Raw genomic sequence first — 20,477 nt, forward strand, 5'->3', positions numbered from 1 at the left:
ATACACTGAAATTTACTTTATGTATGAAAACCAAAAAGGGGAAAATATAACATATGAGAAATATTTGCATTCAAGTCTCCTTTTACTGTTATTTCAGATCATTTGGAACCATAGCAATAAGTTTTAGTTTCCACCTCCATCAAGACCAGAGGTTTTTTGGGAAATACCATATATACTTGTGTATAAGTCAAATTTCTGTGAAACATGTAGCAGAAAGTTGAGGTGATGTTAAGTGGCAAAGATGTGCATAAGAAGTGTTTGATCTTTTGTCTATATGATCATTTTATCACATTTATACATATATACATAAAGTCATCTATAAACAGATTGTTTCACACACATATATATATATATATATATATATATATATATATATATATATATAGATGTTGTTTATTTTTATTTTAGCGATACGTTTTGAATGAATTCAATTATTTACAAAAGTGCATTGTTACCTAAATGCGAGTTGGGAATAATTTTCCCCATAACCAATTTGGTACTCCCACCTGGGGAGCGGCATATACAGGGTGTTCCAAAAGTCTTGGGCACATTTGAAGTCCTCATATCTTCATAACTCTGAATAGTAGAAAGATGAAAGTGGTACCATTTTAAAGCTAAATGCATTAAGTTTTTTGTAAGGCTTTTGATATTTTTCATTTCTTTTTAGATCCAATATCTTAATAGTTCTTAAGATATTCAATGTCAAAATGTGCCCAAGACTTTTGGAACACCCTGTATATTATTTTTAAAATATAATTATCCACTGACATGTGTTTCGTCGTCTACGACTCCTCAGAGTGGCTGAATCTAGCGAGATTCGAAATGGCTGAATCTAGCAAGATTTTAAATATATATATATATTATGCTAGCCCTTTAAGAAACTCTGTTTCTTATCATTGAACACTTTCAGTTGAATTAAAGTCGGTCAATTTAGCTCTTATGCACAGATCATCATATAATGATTAGATCATTCTGACAGACGTTAAAAAACATTTAAAAAAGAAATGTTATATTTTATTTATATATACAAATATTACATAGTCACTACATTAAGCACGCTAATGTTTCGGACAATTGGTTTGCAATAAACCAAAAGTCACTCATCAGGCAACGTAAAAAAGTTTATTTTATACTGAAACATCTGGTTCAAAAATGGAAGAAGTGAAATATATTTTTTTATTCATAAAAATAAAATATTAAAACGCTAAAATTTAAGTGGGAGGGGTGACATTTTAGACTCAAAATAGAAGGCGATAAGAGGAAAGAGTGTCAAGATTTAAATGAAAAGAGTTAAGGAAGAGACAACGAAAAGGAAAAGGAAGAAAAAAGAAAGAATCAGAAGAAGGACGAAGAGGTGAGCCTGGTTACATTACATAAGAAATGGGGGGGTGAGGGGTGAAAACATTAAGGGTTAAGAGATAACCTGTCAAAGAAAGAAAGAGGTTTGATGTAGGGGGGGGGGGATAAAGACAAATTAGAGTATAGGGTTTCCAGCGAAGCATATATATGCATACTTATATGCATGTCAACAACACAGTCGAACACAATACACAGACATACACACATCTATGCATAAAGAAAAGATAAAACCTGAGACAACCTTATGGAATTTGGCTGTGCTTTCTTAAGCATAAATCATATTACTCATTAAAATTTAAATTTATTAAAATTTATTTAATTCATAATTAAAAAATTTTTTTATTTTGTTTTTTATTTTTTATGTAATTTTTTAAAAATTAAAACAATTTTTTATATTTTCTGTTTAATTTCGATTTTCCCTTAGATTATTTGGTGCATATTTAAACTTTAAAAATTTTAAGTAACGAAAATGCAAAAACATCTCTACGATGTAAGTATCCATCACGGAATGAAGATGCCATTCTTCCAAAATTACGTAATTTGATCAAGTATTTTTTTTTTTTATTTAAGAAAATCATATTTTATGACTTGCGAATCAAACTAGGCACCATATTTGATTGAATTCGAAATTCATCCCTGGTTACCTCCCCTTTAATGACCTCTCCAGCAGATAGAGCTGACAATTGTTGTTAAAAATACTTAATTGCTAAAAACTATAAAAATTTGATTTTCTTTAATTAAAAAAAACTACTTGATCAATTTTTGTGATTTTTAGAATATAAAATATCTTCACGCCATGACAAGTAGGCACACCATAGACGTTTTTCTTTTATTTTTGTTTTCCTAAATAAGTGCAAGTCTAAGTAAGCCCATTATTTTTATCTAATTATATTGCTTATGCTTAATTTGTTGTTTAATTTTGTTTTTACCTTTTCTTCTCATTTTCTCTAAATTTATTACATTTTTATTCTTATTTATTTTCCATGTTCTTTTCTGAAGTCTTTGATTATCAAACCTGAAGAGAAGAAGAAATACACGACTGGTGAGATCATAAACCTGATGTCTGTTGATAGTTCCAACATCAATAATGCAACGGCTTACATATGGATTATATGGTCAGCTCCTCTACAAATCTGCATCGCTCTCTACTTCCTCTACGAAACTCTTGGGTCAGCCATCTTTACTGGCATTGCCATCTTCTTCTTAATGATTCCCATCAATGGGCTGGTTACTAAGAAACTTGCCAACTATCAAAAACAACAGATGACCATCAAAGATGAACGGATAAAACTCACCAATGAGATTCTAAATGGAATTAAGGTGAGATATCAAACAAGGCTCCAACAGTGTTTGCACTAATATTCATCTTCTTCTATTAAATAAAGGGCTGTTGTCTGTGTGTGTGTGTGTGTGTTTGTATGTCCAGCTAAAAGTAAAAAACTGCAAGCTTTTCTCAGATCTGCATGCCTGTGGAACTCTCTTCCGTTGCCCTGCTTTCCAGTTGATATTTTCTTGATCAGCATTACCCCGGATGTATAATATCTCAAATTTAGAAAAAATTCTTTTAGGGCAAATTGTTCCTGTTTTTTAAAAAAAAATTTTTTTTTGGGGGGGGGGGGGTTGCAGTTTCTATCTAATAGAGTAATTTTGAAAAATCGCTGAATCATTCTTCAAAATCTTCTGGTAATGACATCATCTCTTAAGTTATGGGGGTAGGTAGGGTAAGGAAAGAAAATCGGATTTATTATTCATATAAAATAATTTCTAAATCAGTGTTAAAATAAAAAACATTTTGAACTAGGAAATTTAAAGAAAGAAAAAAAACATATCAATCTGTAAAAAAAAACAAAAAAAAACATTTCATTAGGGAAATAAAGTGAAGGATTTCTTTCTGAATTTATTTAAGAGAGGGATGTATGACTTGCTATTTGCATCCCGTCTCCTCTAAAAACTTGAAATGTTTTTGTCTTTGTGTTTACTCGATAACTTTGTGTTACTAGACAGGTATTTATTTATTCATATACAGATAAATGCACATTGGTTTTTATTATAGAGTGAAGGATTATTTGGTAGTAATTAAATTACTCTTTGGAAAAATTAAGATTAACTACTTTACTAATCTTTTTCTGCAAAGTTAAATTTTTACTCTTTTTTTAAAGTTTTATCATTCTTTCAACTGAATCCTCTGCATTTCATTTCAGGTCCTAAAGCTGTATGCATGGGAGCCTTCTTTCCAGGAGAAAATTAACAACATAAGAAAAACTGAATTAAGGACATTACAGAAAGCCGCTTACTTTCAAAGCTTTAACAGATTTTCATGGATGTGTATGCCATTCCTTGTAAGAGACCCCACGCTTACATTTGATTTTTTACTTTTTCTGATCTGATTATACTTTTCTTTTCTGACTTCATTTCTTGGGCAAAGCTTTTTACCCAGATCTGCTCGTCTGTGGAATACAGTACTGTGGAGCTGCTTCCCAGCTGACTATAACATGGTTGTTTTCAAGTTCTTGATGAGTTTTCCTCTTGGATAAATTAACTTATCCAATTTCCACCATAACTGATCATCATGGAACCCATTAGCTCTTATCCTTCAGTGGCCTCCAGGCCTTGATAAGCAGTGACTATATGGTAAGTCGTCGCCATTTTATAGGATGGATCTTGGTATGAATTACAAAACCATGACTCCCTCTATAATGAAATATGAATAGGGTTCATTCATTTAATGTCCCTAGTGGAAGCCAATATCAATAATTCCCCCCACTCTTTATCTGTGCCAAAACTTAAACATAGATTCCATGAACAAAGCTTTTCTCAGATCTGCACGCCTGTGGAACTCTCTTGTTGCCCTGCTTTCCAGCTACAATATAGTTGTCTTCAAGTTCGACGTGAACAAGTTCTTGATGAACCGTCCATTTAAGTAATCCAATTTACCAAATTTTCACTACTAACGATTACGATATTGTCCCATTGACTACCATACACTCATTAACCCTTATCCTCAAGTGGCCTCCTGGTCTTGATAAGTGGTGACTTCTTTGTAAGAAAAAAAGTGTTATTAGGTCAAACTGTCTGAAGATACTGGCTTTTTGATCTAAAATGCATCAAAATTGAGGTTATTTTTTTCCCCCCTTTCAAAAACAGATGTTTTCCTCTACAAAACAACCAAACCAAATATCATGAATAAATATTTGAAAATATAAAGAACTTGAAGCATAAAAATGTTTTTAAAGATTACTAGATTTGGCATTAAATAACTCAAAAAGAGAGTTGATACGTTGTAAAATAAAACAACCAAACCATTTAATGTGACTTTTTTTCTTGTTCAGAAATCACTTTTTCTAATAATACTCTAACCTATTCTCCCGGTTTTTATAATAAGTGAAAGTGTTCGTCATTATCTGTAATGTGGACACAGCACAACACACACACACACACACATATATGAAACTTTGTGTGTGAATTCGTTCCCTATGGACTTGAAAACAGCTGGTTCAATTTTTTTTAAATTTCACACAAAGGTACTGTATGTGTCTGGCAGTGTTCTTAGGTTTTGTATCAGAATGTCTTTGATAAGTATCAATAATCGAAATAATCCAATCAAAAAAGGAACAGGCGATTCTGACTAAAGTTAACACCTTACACAGCCTAACATTACAAAATGAAAGAAATCTAGGTTAACATGGCTTAATTTTGGAACTGATGATTTTTAAGTTGATGTTTGGTGAAATCATATGCTTTTATTGTTTGTTTAGCATCTTTTTGATGATTCTGTTGGCATTTGTTTCCCCCGATATCCTATTAAGAATTCTTTCTAAAAGGATATCACATGCTTATAAGAGGAACCATGTGAAGGTTGAATCATGTAATTTTGTTTTAATAATAATTTTTTTTCTTTCTTTTTTCTTCTTCAGGTTACACTTGCTACTTTTGCAACGTACGTTGAAATCAATCCTAATCACTATCTTGATGCCCAGAAGGCTTTTGTGTCTCTCTCGCTCTTCAATTTGATACAGTCACCAATTAACCTGTTACCCATGATGCTGGTCTACCTGATACAGGTTCGTTTTCAATTCTTAAAACACTATTGCAAACATAATTATCACTTAAAATACAACATTTAAGAAATTACACATTTCAAATGGAAAATGGAAACGGCGCTAACCCTATGCGGGTTTAACAGGCTTCCATGGACGTATGAAATTCACAAGCAGTCTCCAGTCGCATGTATACCCCCATTAGGGGAGATGACGATGTTAGGCTTTTGTAACTTCTGCATGGAGATATCAATATTCTTCTACATACAATGTCTGGGATTCCAAATTGGTCACATTTGGTAATGACCAGGCTCAATGTTGCTTAACTTTGGTAATCTAATGAGAACTGGTGTGTCAACGTGATTATGCCGTAAATTTCATATGTCTGACTTTAAGAAAGAATTTCCAATTATTTTTAATTTTTCAACTTGCTAGGTCTTTCTATTTTTCTTCTGGAATCTTCTGATTAAAAAAAAAAACACAAGTTGAACCATTTTGATTTCTGTTGGGAATTCCTTAAGAAGCAGTTAGAATCGAGTATAAGTTTAGCACTTCAATTATATTTGCAGCTGAAAGCAATGAGTTTAACATGACACTGTAGCTGACATCATCCAAAAGCCACATCTTCCTAATCATCATATTTGGTTTAATATAATTTTAATGCTGGCATGTGTTGGACAGTTTTCAGAAATTGACTTCCAGACTAATCTACCTCTGGCCAGGTCTTTACTTATCTCGCTTTCTCCCAAATCCATTCTCGTCATTTCTTTCCATGTTTTCCATTGTCTTCCCCTGACAACTAAAGTTGCTACCTCAACTGTTCTACATCTACTAAATTCAAGGACTCTCACCCATTTTTTGAATGTAACCATACCATTGAAGTCTACTTTTCTGCACATATCTCCATATACTCTCCAGATTTAATTTTCTGTGAGGTCATCAGATTTAAGACTCGTAGTTCACATCCATCAGGTCATTCACATACTATTGCCATCCATGCAAACTAACCAGGTTTAACTTTCATATATCTTCACACTACCTACACATGCCTGATAGACTCTTCCCTTAGTTGATAGTGGCAACTCTTTGTTGGTTAGCAGTATCAAAAGTTTTCTGAGCTTACTTCATTTATTTCTAACTATTGCATTAGCACAAACTCCCTCTTGTGCTCCAATCATATCACCAAGGTAACAAAAATTATCAAAAGCTTTGCCATCCAAATATACTTTCTTCATATCTGAATTCTCATCCATCTCCATTGTCTTGCACTTCTTGCACATAAACTTGTTATCTTTCAATCTATCAGTAATTCCCCCACACTTCTTATGTGTACCCAATGCTTATAAATACGACAAAAAATTGAGTTGCACTTGACCTTCTTTCTACAACCTCAAAATTGAGTTGCACTTGACCCTCTTTCTACAAACTGAGCAAGGACCTTTCCTCTTTGAGAGATTTCCAGCACTGCAACTTCTCATAAGTTATCCTCCGAAGTAATCAAATTTTATTCATTCTATTCAGCATAATATTCTCATAATATTCTTCATCATTCATTCAACTGACAATTAATCTATCTCATTAACTCTTATCCTTGAGTGGTTTTTATCTATAACAAATGATTGCACATTAGTAAAAAAAAATAAAATTTGAATAAATATTCTTCTGAAATTGAACTTTTCCCTGAGCATTTCATTAGGTGACTTTCCATTTGGTTTTGTTTCTTTAGATTTTCTTTAATTCTGATTTGCGTTTCTCTTTCCAGTGTGGAGTTTCTTTATTGCGAATTAATAGATACCTAAATGGGGAAGATCTTGATCCATGCAATACTGTTGAAAATCCAAATATTGGTAAATATATTTCGGAATTCATTTTATAGAACGGTTTTAATTTAAAAAAATTTATTTGGTGCAAGTCCAGAATTCAATCTAATTTAAAACAAACAAACAAAAGTACAAAAAATCTTTATGGTGTATGAACCGGTCATGGAACAAAAATGTCATATTATAAAAATCACATTAATTCATCAAGTAGTTTTCTTTTTATAAAGAAAATCATTTTTAAATAAGTGCTTAATATGAAATCAGTAGAATCACAAGGCTGATCTCATAAATTTGAATTATGGACTTATCTGCCTTTAATTTTTGTTCAAGATGGCAATGCAAGACACTTTTTTGTTTTCTTTTTTTTTTAATTACTCATAAAATTTGATTTTTTTTAATTAAAAAAAAACACTACTTGATAAATTTTCATGATTTTTGGAATATGCATCTTTGTTTCATGATGGATACATACATCATAAGGACTTTTTTGTATCTTTTTTATTTTTAATTAGGTGGAATTCTAAATAAGAACCCATTATTTTAATGATAATGATAAAGATAAATTGTTTTGGTTTTCATTTTTTTTTTTTTTTTTTTTTTTCCAGATGCTGCCATTTTGATGAAAAATGCATCCTTTTCCTGGGACAAAGAAGAATCGAATATTTTAGAAAAGTAATTTTTATTTTCTAAACATTGTAACAATTTACAATTTCTTAAAAATTCTGTTAATTATGGTATCATAAAAGTCATTGGTATTGAAGTGTTATGAAAAAATATTTCCATTTTTATCTCATTTTATCAGCTCATATCAGTATATTGGTTTTACAATAAAGAATGAATCTATCATACTCTTTGTCAAGAACGACTGTGTTACACTCTTTGTCGAGGACGCGTCTGTCACGCATTCCTTTGTCGAGGACGCGTCTGTCACGCATTCCTTTGTCGAGGACGCGTCTGTCACGCATTCCTTTGTCGAGGACGCGTCTGTCACGCATTCCTTTGTCGAGGACGCGTCTGTCACGCATTCCTTTGTCGAGGACGCGTCTGTCACGCATTCCTTTGTCGAGGACGCATCTGTCACGCATTCCTTTGTCGAGGATGCGTCTGTCACGCCCTTTTTCTTGTTTCATATTATCAGGTATTTTTGTGTATGTTACTTTTAAAATATAAAATGAATCTGTTTCATCCTTCATTAATTTATTTGCAAAATGTTGACTATTTGAAAATCTAAAACTGATTACAAAAAAGAGTAAATTCTACATTCAGTAACCGCATAGAAGTATGACATTTGGTCAAAAAGTTAATGAATGATGACCTTTTAACATTTTATGAGTGTCATTCCAAAAGTAAAGCCTCCTATTTTTTAACTCAAAAAGTTAGAGCTACAAAGACGGGTGTAGTACCATTAAAACGAGCGACCTTTTGTGTGCTAGAATTTATTTTTCTATTCTTTTCACAACCTTTTTCAATGCACTTTTGCCAAAAAGTCGGTGCTTTTGATACACGTCCATGGCAGGGGTTGCTTTCTTAGTTTCACACCATCAATATCTGCAACCTGGAAATAAAACTTCCAGGTCATGAATGCATACACTCCTGTTCTTCTGCTTGCCTGACTGTACTGACATGCAAAAGTTTAAGTGTAATGTAAACAGACATCTCGCTGCTCAACTCCCTACATAATGTCTCTGCAGATATGATCCCAAATAGCAGCCCCTTACATCTAATTGTGTTGTACGGCATAATCACGTTGACACACCAGTTCCCGTCAGATCACCGGTGTTAAGTAACGTTGATCCTGGCTAGTACTAGATGGGTGACCATTTGGGAATTCTAAGTGCTGTATGTGCTTTCAGCTTATCTCGGCATTTGTTTCCAGTCGTCCTGAACCTCCGTTTGCCACTGGTATTCAACAATGTCAACTTAGGAGAGGTGTGGTTGGAGATTGTGCAACTCTTGCTACAAAAATTGCACGCACAGGCACCCTTACCATGGGTATCCATAGTCTGTCAAGACTGAAAGAAGCCTATGTACATCTAATTGGCAATGTGCCTTGTTTGGGGTGAATAAGAATTTAAAAACAAAAAGGATTTGACAGCAGATGTTATAATAGCGTTCCATATCGCTGTTAGTTGGGCAGGACATGTTTACACGACCATATTGATTGACCATGAGTTGAGGGAAATTTTTAGTCGTCTACAGAATGGTATAACAGCTTTTCAGTTTTGTTAGACAGGAAAGAACTTCATACAAAGATTAAAAATAGACTGTTTTCATGGCAGTCGACGCATCTAAAACTTATGCTATGGACATCAGAAAGCAAGTGGAATCTTCATGTTTATATAAACATTATTAGTACCGAAAATAGAGGCCCTGTCGGTGGGGCATTAGAATACGCTGACTGCCCCCCTGCAGAAGGTAAAAGTCCCTCAATGGGGGTCCTGGATATGATCTTAAACTATATCCAGTGGTGAGACCCCAGCTTGTGGGCTTTGGGAGTGTGGAGCCACCCTTTAATTACCATTGCTCCCAGGTCCACTCTGACCCGGAGTGGTAGTACCTGTTAGGGTTCCAACTATGGGTTAAATAGAAACCGACGTGAAAACAACAAATATATTCTATTAAAAGAAACTTTTCTTCAAAATCTTTGGATTTGGCATTAAATAACCCGAAAAGGGTTGATATGTTGTAAAACAAAAACAACCAACCGAAAATAGATATGTATTCTTTACAGCTATATATATATATATTTCTTTCAGTTGACACAAATGTTTATGTTGTGGCTCAATTATTATATTTATAAAAAAAAAATCTTTTCGCATCGAATTTAGTTTCAAAAATGATTTTATATTTTTCTTCTGCATTGCTCTGCAATGTAGAAATATTGAATCTATTATATAAACACACACACATACAAATATATATTCAGGGTGGAAAAAATGTGTAAATAGTGCAGCGGATGTACATCCCATACAATGTGTTTTCATTTGATAATTGACCAATCCCTCCACGTAGGGAGATTAGATTATATGGAAAGAAAATAGTTCATTAAAATAAATTTTAAAGCATAAAATAAAGAAAAAAAATCAAATTGAATCATGTTTTTCATGGATTTTTTTTTTTTTTTTTTTTTTTTTTTTTTTTTAGCATTTCATTTGAAGTTTCTAAAGGAAATCTTGTTGCTGTCGTTGGCACTGTTGGTTGCGGTAAATCTTCCCTAATTTCAGCCATCTTGGGAGAAATGAACAAGAATGGTGGCACAGTTAATATGAAGGTAAGAAATTTCTGTTAGGAATTGTAAGCTGTTTTTTTTTTTGTTTTTTTAATGGAAATTACTCCAGACAAGGTAGAAAGCTATTTGACGTAAGAAGCTAAAAATACAACTTCATGGTCAAAAACTAGCCAACAATAAATGCTAAATGGATAGATTCCAACCCAGAAAAAGGCAATTCTTCCCTCTTTGCTCATGAAAGATGATGACTCTCTACTTTATTGCATAGCTCTGTACACAATTGAGGTAACAAACTTAAATATTGGAAAAACTAATAATATAAGGAAATGAATGCCAAGTACAAGTCACACAATAATTACAGTTGACAAAATACAAAAAAAACATAACATTATACAGAGCATTAATAAACAATTCTTACTCCTGGATAGTGGATGTTCTCTATGCTTTAACTAGGCTATAGATATCTGAGTAATTAAGTTCGATATCCGACTTAACTGACTCCTGATTACTCTCTAACTCTTTTTAACAAAGGGACATAATTTGCAGGTGTGTTTTAACGGAATGTGCTCTGATGAACTCATTGCATTTGTACCTCCTGGACATACATATCTCCTGTGAGAGAATGGAGAAAATAAGACCTAGAAGAAAAAAACAACACAGGCCAAATTCACTTTCCAATCTTCTGTGAACAAACTGGAAGGTGAATAAAAAAATCTATAGAACCAATTTCTTGTCTTGGAGTGAAATAAATCTTTGTCCCCAAAAACAGGTATCGAGTCTCCCTCTCAGACGAGAATTTCCAGATGGACCAACGAAATGGCAGAAGGTATGTTGAAGATGCATGACATGTCACACACATATTCACACTTAACAGCATATGAACATATGTAATAGAAAGAGCACTAGACGATCACACACACAATGACATTAACTTTGATAAGATAATCAAACACTCAATCCTTTATAAATAGACAATACAACACTTCAACAAACCTGTTTAGCAACAAAATCTCACCCATTCACTGTAGAGATCTCTAGATTCTGAAAAGCCTTCTACTCTAATACAGTAAAACTCCTTTAATTTGAACTTCCTCTAAAGTTGGACTTCTTCTAAACCTGGACTTTCTCTAAACTTGTACTGTCTCATCACTGAAATTGTATTAGCATATTTGATGCGGAGTTGCAGTAAAACTGTTTACATGGTTTAGTCAGATATTGTGCAGAAATGTTAATATTGGTACTATGTAATTAATGTAGATTAGCTATTGATAATTAATTTACACTAACTGTAAATTTTATTTTTCAGATTGCTATATTTAAAATAGTGTAAAACAACCCATCACAATGGCTTGCAACTCTAAAAGAAAACAAGTGACAATGACTTTACTTGAAAAACGTCAAATTATAGAAAAATTAGATGCTGGAATTGAAAATAGCGTTATATTGAGAGATTATAAGATTGGAAGGAGTACACTGTTTTACATTAAAAAGAAAAAGGAGGAAATATTGAAGGCTGCTCCTTTCTTTCCAAATAAAAGACATGTCAAAAGAAGGACTCTTTGTAGACCAAAGCAAGTTGAATTCGATCGAATATTGCATGAGTGGTTTGTAGCAAAACAGAATGAAGGTGTAGCAATATCTGGGCCCATGTTAATTGCTAAAGCAAAATCTCTTAAGGAAGAGTTGAATATCGCAGAAGATATGAAATTCAGTGAAGGCTGCTTAGGAACTTGAAGAGTAGACATGGTATAAGACAATTAACAATGTCAGGCGAGCAACGGTCTGCTGATACACACACATCAAATTATTGTGACAAATTCAAGACAATAATTGCCGATTATGATTAAACACCAGAAGATATTTACAACACTGAAAGTGGCGTAAATTGGAAGTGCTTACCTACAAAAACATTAGCCGGATCCGAGGAGCAGAAAATAAAAGGATTCAAATTAAATAAAGAAAGACTGACAGTGATGGTATGCGCTAATGCTTCTGGAACTCATAAACTTAAGCTTCTTGTCCTCGGCAAATCAAACTGTACCCGAGCATTGAAAGGAGTTTCGCCTTTGCCAGTATCCTATTATTCTTCACAAAATGGATGGAGTAATCAACAGTTGTTTAAAAAATGGTTTTTGCAAGAATTTGTGCGAGTTGTCCAGAGGCGTTTTCTTGAATTATGTAAACCTGATTCAAAGTGCTTGCTTCTGTTGGACAATTGTAGAGCACATCCTCCTGAGTCAGAACTAGTGTCATCTTGCGGGAATATTTTTGTGTGCTACTTACCACCTAATGTGACTTCTCTCATCCAAACTATGGATCAAGGAATTATTGGGAATTTAAAATGTTTCTACAGAAATGATTTCCTGATTAATATGATAAATAGTACCGTGAGTATAAGCGATTTTCAGCGCCATTTTATTATCAAAGATGCCATATTTTCTCTTGCAAGTGCATGGAATCCAGTTCGAGCAAGCACATTAACAAAAGCATGGGGTAAATTATGCCCAGCGCCAAAGGCTTCTGAACTGAAAGAATCAGAGAATACATCTGGTCTAGAAAAAATTGTTGAAACCAAACAGTTACCGACCAACCACACTGTTCTTAAATCACTTAATGCAAATGATGCTGAAATGTGGGTGCAACAAGATGAGGAAACTACTGATCAATATCCTGAAGGCAGTAATGGTGATGAAAATAGCGACAGCTCCCATTCTCTTGACCCTAATGTAAATAACCAAGAACACTCTGATGAAACAATATCATGGGATGATGCAGAAAAGTCTATGGAGACGGTTATAAAATTTCTAGAAAAAAGTCCTTACTTTGCTTGCAAAACATAGTTGTCACTAATGTCACTCCAAAGAGATATAATCATAAAGAAGCTACAGAACCAAGAAATTGTAGATTTTCGTGATCGCTTACGGAATACGATGGCAGCGCCCGAGAGCTCAATCGATGAAAATAGAAACTACAATGAGACTCATTCAATGAATAACTACAAAAAATTGTATTTTACATAAATGTATGATTTCTGTAGATGATAACTTAGGTAATAAATACCTAAAAAGTAAGAGTAGATTTAATTTATTTTCAATGGTTTTGTTCCTGGTAATAATATTTCACAATTCTTACTTGCAATATATCGTAAACTCAACTTAATATATACTTGAAGTATCATATAGCAATGAATTTCATTTACTATTCCTTAATTCTTAGAAAATTAAAGTTAACTGCAGCACATTTCTTATCACAAAACTTGAACAGCATCCTCTAATTTGAACGAAGTGGATGTTCAAATTATAGGAGTTATACTGTAGTTTCTTCCCTCGGATTGCTATGCTTTGGAATTCCCTCTCTGTTTTCCTGTCTGTACTGACATGCAGAAGTTTACATATAAACCGATATCTGTCTCATCTCCTTATATAATTCCTTGTAAGCATGGCCTCAAATAGTAGCTCTTTATGTCCAAATGGCAATATCATGAAAAATGATTCAATAGAAGATGTTAGATCTAGGTTTTACAAAAACCCATCCACAATAATAATCGAGCATTTGCTATTTTAAATAGATTGTTAAATTGATCGATTCCAATTAACTTCCCTGAGTTGTGAGAGCTCTTCCAATAAAACATACAATAAAACTCTTAAAGTCAATGAATTATATTTTTACTTGTAATTATTTTCCTAGTTGATCATTTTTATAAATTTGTGGAATTTATACTAATTTCAGTTGACACGTAAGTATGTAATAATGGTTTGATCTGAAATGAGTTTGTTTCAAAATTCATTATACAGCAGAAATACTTATTTTTCTATTTTTTTTCTCCAGCATTTAAACCTTTAGGATCATTCCAAAATTACTATGTTGTAAATAAAAATTGTACATTTTTCTATTTTTGTGTGCCATTTTATTAAATATGCATCCCCTTTATAAAAATCGATTATTCATATGTTTACTACATCAATATAAAAAAAGATATGATTTTTCGGAATTTTTTAAATGAAAATCGATTATTTATATTTCATACCATAGTTAGTAGAGTACTTTGTAAAATCTAGTTGTAAAACTTAAACTTCTGGAGGTTTAAAGCTCAATCCTCAGTGTGGGCAACACAAAAATACAATTGTAAATTACATAGGACTTCTATCTCGTAGGAGATGTCCTTTTCTCTTCCTTGCAACCTCTATCTCACAGAAGAGATGTTGCGAGTTTGTCTCTGATGTATCGTTATTTTCATGGAAAGTGTTTGACTGAGCTTCAATCTATGGTCTCCCCTCGCCAAACTTTCACAAGAAACACTCGTCTAGCTGAAAACACTATCAATAATTCCCCCCACTCTTTATCTGTGCCTAAACCTAAACGTAGATTCCATGAACAAAGCTTCTTTCTTAGAACTGCATGCCTGTGGAATTGTCTTCTGCTTTCCGGCTGACTACAATATGGTTGTGTTCAAGTCTAACGTAAATAAGTTCTTGATGAGCCGTTCCATATAAGTTATCAAATTTACCAAATTTTCATTACTAATGATTACTATATTGTCCAATTTCTACTGTACACTCTTTAACCCTTATCCTTGAGTGGCCTCTTGGCCTTGATAATGTGGTGATGCCTATGTAAAAAAAAAAAAAAAAAAAGATATACCTGAAGAAGGTCAGAGGTTACATTTACCGAAATGTTAAATCCAATTAATACGAAGAAAGATGTATTTTGTTTTTTGTTAATGTTCTTATTTGCTTGTATTTAGGGTTCTGTTGCATATGTTCCTCAAGAAGCCTGGATCCAGAATACAACATTGAAGAACAACATCCTGTTTAACAAAGAAGATGATCCGCATTTGTACAACACTGTTATTGATGCGTGTGCTTTGAAGTCAGATCTTGAACTCCTGGATGGTGGAGATCAAACAGAAATTGGAGAAAAAGTGAGTTTGTTCAGTACTAAGTAACTATTTATGTCCACAACACCTGAAACTGCATTGACTGGAAGTAATGCTCTATTTTATTTTATTTTTTATTTAAAGTTTGAGCAATTGAAAAATCTTAACTCTTTTGATTGTTCATCCCTATGCTTACTAAATAAAAAAAAAAAAAAAATAAATATTTTTCTTTTTCGTTAAAATGAAATAGCAGCAGCTCACTGAATTACTCCTCAGAGACAAATGTATGTTCCTTTAAAAAACTGTTGAAAAGTTTGTTTTCTATATGAAACTAGCAGCATTGCCCGGGTGTTTGGAGCAAAAAAAAAAAAAAAAAAAAAAAGTAGTAGGCAGGCAGGCTAGAACCCACGACGCAAAGTCGGGAAAAAAAATGTGGAAGAAAAGCTTACATCTTACCACTACGCTACGACGCAAAAGGAAGTGAAAAGCGTTCAAATTTAACAATGTCAATCAAAAAGTTGACTTGCTATTAAGTGAATGAGTTCATACAGGCGCGGAAATGAATGTCTGGCTGCAGGCCAGTTAAGCTCCCTGCTTTATGTCGTTTTATTTGTTTCCCCACTATGCTTGGGAAAACCACCTTCCCAGTAAAAGGGGGAACTCTGGCAGTGTCCAAATGAATAGCAATTGTCTGATATGAAGGGTTTTCCCCACATTGATCAAAGCTAATTGTCTTTCTGGATATGCTAGCAAGAAGGCCAGTGAATTGACTTTGCTTCGATTGGTTTTGTTTTATTTATACAAAAAAGATGAACAAACATGCGAAAGGACAGAATAGAGGGAATTTTTTAAAAGTCAATCAAAATAAGTGTAGAGATGATGTCCGTTCGCAAATCGGAGATATTATAATCTTGGAAGTATAAGGAAATTTCTAAATAAATGTAACCTCATTGAGAAGCCCAGAGAAAAAAAGCCTTTCTTGGACATACAAAAACATGCGCAGCCGTTTTGCCTTTTATATATATAGACTAGCGGGGATGCCCATATGTGTGTAGGGAAAAAAAATTTTTGGTAAGCAGATAGGCTCGAACCCAAAGCCTTGAGGTGAAGTAGGAAAAGAAAACGTGACAACTTACCACTACGCTAAGAGGGCAGAGGAAATGAGAATGGTTGAAATTAAATGCTTATAAAATGCAGGTCTAACATCATTCCATAGAAAAACAAAATCACACAGTTGAAGCTTTCTGCGTATTTGTTTGTTTCGCCAAGATGTTGGGGAAAACCAGCTCCGCATAAAGAGGAGTGTCCAAATGAATAGCAATTGTCTGATATGACGGGTTTTCCCCGCATTGATCAAAGCTCATTGCTTTCTGGACGTCCCTGTCGGGAAAGCCAGGGAACTGACTTTGTTTCAATTAGTTTTACTTTATTTAAACTAAAAAGCTAAACAAACAGGCGAGAAGACAGAATAACAAGAATTTTATAAAAAGTCACTCAAATAAAAGATAGACACAACCTCCTTTCATAAATTGGAGATATTATAATCTAAGGAGTATATAAAAAGTTCTAAGAAATGGTACCAGTGCCACTCCGAAAAAGCCTTTGCTGGGCATACAAAAAAAGCACACACACACAAACACATTTTTGCTTTTATATATAGAGATGAAAAAGGATTTGGTGAAGAAAACAGATGTGGATAACAGGAAAAGGAAATACTTAGTCTGCAAAAACATAAATTTAAAAAAAAAACATTTATTGCAGTGTTTATAGGCACCAACTCCTGAAAAAAAAAAATTGAATTCAAAGCACACACGTGTCAACATGCTTGATCTTTATATACTAGCAGGCCGCTTGACATTGTTCGGTCATAAAATATGCTTAAATATGATCTTTTAATTTATACAGATTTCATATTTATTATTATAGAGTCAATTCTCTATTATTATATTGCACCCAATATATAGTAGTGATTTTCAAAAGTTAAAAAAATGACTTGGGTGCCTTCAGCTAGAATCAAAACCAAATCATTTAACTTTCCAGCTTTATTCACTATCATTTGAGCTAAGATGACATGCATTTCAAAGCTTTATAGATGAACAGACTTAAACGTATAAACGTATATTTGCATATGCGTAGAGGAGCACTTCAAGTCGAGTTATGCCTGCCAAGTTTCAATTTTTTTGATTTTGACCTCTTCACAGCTATTTGTACAGACTAAAACCTAAATTTGTTCCATAGATCCCAATTTCCTTCGTATCAGGTTTCAAATCAGCAGATTAAAAATTGACAGTATGCTTTCTGTGTGTGCATATGAAATTTATTGTTTCAAAGTAATAAAGTATTCAGTTTTTACGATTTGATTGTTTGATCCAAGGAAGGCTGTACATACATGCTGATTCTACATATGTGTTGATACGTGTTATGTCTTGTGTGTGTACTATGCTAGTATGTATCGACCTAATTTTATTAACCATGATTATTTTTTTTTTTCCTACAGGGTATCAATCTTAGTGGTGGGCAAAAGCAAAGAGTCTCCCTGGCCAGGGCCGTATACCATGATGCTGATATATATTTGTTAGACGATCCCCTCAGTGCTGTGGATTCGCATGTAGGCAAACACATATTCGATAACATTATTAGTCACAACGGATTATTAAAGAATAAGGTAAGACCAGTTATTTTTTTATTTTTTTTTATTCACTTTTATGCAATGAAGAGGAGAAAAATTTGTATTGCAAACTCTAAATTTAGTCATGTAATTCATATCAATTTATGGAGCAATAAATATCTCGAACCCTTGTCCCATTACTGCAATGGTTTATTTTTTTTTTGGGGGGGGGTCACGTTCACCCCCTAACAAGGCATATAGCCACTTGGATGTAAAAAGTTACTAATTAGGACAATGTCTAGGACAGATTAACAAGATGTTGGTTTACATTACCTTTAAACTTCTGCATATCAGTGCAGTCAGGGAAGCAGGTAGCAGGAAGGGAATTCCAAAGTCTAGTTGTTCAAGGGAAGAAACTGTTAGAGTAGAAAGCTTTCTGGCATTTAGCGACCACAGCAGTTAAGGGGTGAGATTTTGTTGCTAAGCAGGTTTTTCTGGAATATGTACGTCAAGGGGCCACAAGTGCAACGAGTTTATCAGGGCACATTCCATTAAAATATTTATAAAACCTGTTGCATCCCTGTGCCTGTTTTTACAAGTACTTTAATGGAATGTGCTCTGAACTTGTAGCAATTGTGCCTCCACAGCGTACATACTACCGACAAACCTAACAAAATCCTATGTCTTCACAGTAAAAATCCCAAGATGCTGGACAGCTTTCTACTCTAATAGTTTCCTTCCTTGAACTGCTAGATTTTGGAATTCCCTCCTGGTTCCCTGCTTCCTTCACTGTACTGACATACAGAAATTCAAGTGTAATTTCAACAGACACCTCGCAACTCAACTCCCTACACACTGTCCATGTAGATATGCTTCCAAATAGTAGCCCTTATGTCCAAGTAACACTATGACTTGTTTGGGGTGAATAAGAGTGAAAATAAAAATTTATAGTAAGCTTGAATATCCTTCTCGAAATAAGTTCATAGTAATGAACAATAGTTTCAAAAGGATGGAGCAACTTTTCAACAAAAATGTGTTTTGAGTAATGAACAATAGTTTCAACAGGATGGAGCAACTTTTCAACAAAAATGTGTTTTGAGTAATGAACAATAGTTTCAACAGGATGGAGCAACTTTTCAACAAAAATGTGTTTTGAGTAATGAACAATAGTTTCAACAGGATGGAGCAACTTTTCAACAAAAATGTGTTTTGAGTAATGAACAATAGTTTCAAAAGGATGGAGCAACTTTTCAACAAAAATGTGTTTTGAGTAATGAACAATAGTTTCAACAGGATGGAGCAACTTTTCAATAAAAATGTGTTTTGAGTAATGAACAATAGTTTCAACAGGATGGAGCAACTTTTCAATAAAAATGTGTTTTGAGTAATGAACAATAGTTTCAACAGGATGGAGCAACTCTTCACATTTTGAATTATTCTTAGAATGGTTGCACGGATGATTTTGAGTACGCAGTTCCTAGGTGCAATGTGACAACTTTAAAAATGCTATTCATGGAACCGTTAATAAAATTCACAATCTGTCACTACAATCTCTACTATTATATAAAAGTCACTTTGTGTTAGTTTCTTACTCATAGGTTCCAAAACGAATTTCTCACAAAAGTAATTTATGCCTGGCAGTGTTCTTAGATATGTTTTGTAAAAATATTCATAAGATAAGTATCAAAAATCGAAAAAATAAGATCTTAAAAATAATCTTTTATACCTAGATAAAAAAAAAAAAAATCCCCTGTAACAATTCTTCTTTTTATCTATGACAGAAAAAAGGCTATTTAAGATCATCAAGCCGAAATATCAGCTAATGTGATATTGTAAACAAACACAGATGGAATTTAATGAGTATTATCATTATTATTTTTTTTTTTTTTGCAAATGAGTCCACCGAGCAAATTATTTCTCGTAATATATAATATTCAATAGAGGATTGATTCTATAATACATACATATGCAATCTGCATAAATTTAAATATCATGTGTAAGCGTATTGTATGACCGGGCAACACTGGGCGGCCAGCTAGTTCAAGCATATTTGTTACAAATAAACATTAGTTCATCCTTGAAATATCCATCAAGTTTCAATCATGAATGTCCAACAGTTCAATGATATGGGGTGGGCATACTTTGGTAACTGTTTCATCAGTAGGAGATATGATCCTGAATGGGTTTCAAACTTCATTGACCTTACCCTTCCCTCACCGATTTTTCTTTGTAAGATTATCTCAAAGACAATGTATATCAAAACAAACTCCAGACTATTTCTGGCCTGAACACAACCATAAATGTCCAAATCAGGATAGTATCAAGAAAAAAGTGTATTGGAGTTGTGGACAATTTTTCAAGATTTATACCGAAAGCAAAACATTGGATTTACGATTGTAAAAAATAAAAATGTATATAGTAACATCTGGAATAAAATAATGCAACTTTTGCACAGTTCCTGATAACTTACAATCCACAAGAAACCGATACGTTATCAGATGAAGATTCTGACAGTAAGAACCACATTCTCCCTCTCTCTTTCTCTCTC

At 33.4% G+C, this 20,477-nt stretch overlaps 1 protein-coding gene across 3 annotated transcripts in view; it reads left to right on the top strand.

Annotated features, from left to right (window-relative positions):
* The window catches only part of LOC145277545 (multidrug resistance-associated protein 1-like), a 164,115-nt gene that overhangs the window by 99,891 nt on the left and 43,747 nt on the right, over positions 1-20,477 (top strand). For all 3 annotated transcript variants that reach the window (XM_080129014.1, XM_080129015.1, XM_080129013.1), the window contains 8 exons: positions 2,359-2,679; positions 3,561-3,698; positions 5,274-5,420; positions 7,159-7,243; positions 7,822-7,888; positions 10,361-10,487; positions 15,190-15,366; positions 17,819-17,986. In XM_080129014.1, coding sequence (XP_079985140.1) covers positions 2,359-2,679; positions 3,561-3,698; positions 5,274-5,420; positions 7,159-7,243; positions 7,822-7,888; positions 10,361-10,487; positions 15,190-15,366; positions 17,819-17,986 — 1,230 coding nt within the window. The remainder of the gene's footprint in view (positions 1-2,358; positions 2,680-3,560; positions 3,699-5,273; positions 5,421-7,158; positions 7,244-7,821; positions 7,889-10,360; positions 10,488-15,189; positions 15,367-17,818; positions 17,987-20,477) is intronic.

Source organism: Euprymna scolopes, chromosome 6 (genome assembly GCF_053919585.1).
Source record: "Euprymna scolopes isolate OS-2025 chromosome 6, ASM5391958v1, whole genome shotgun sequence".
NCBI classification, from domain to species: domain Eukaryota; kingdom Metazoa; phylum Mollusca; class Cephalopoda; order Sepiida; family Sepiolidae; genus Euprymna; species Euprymna scolopes.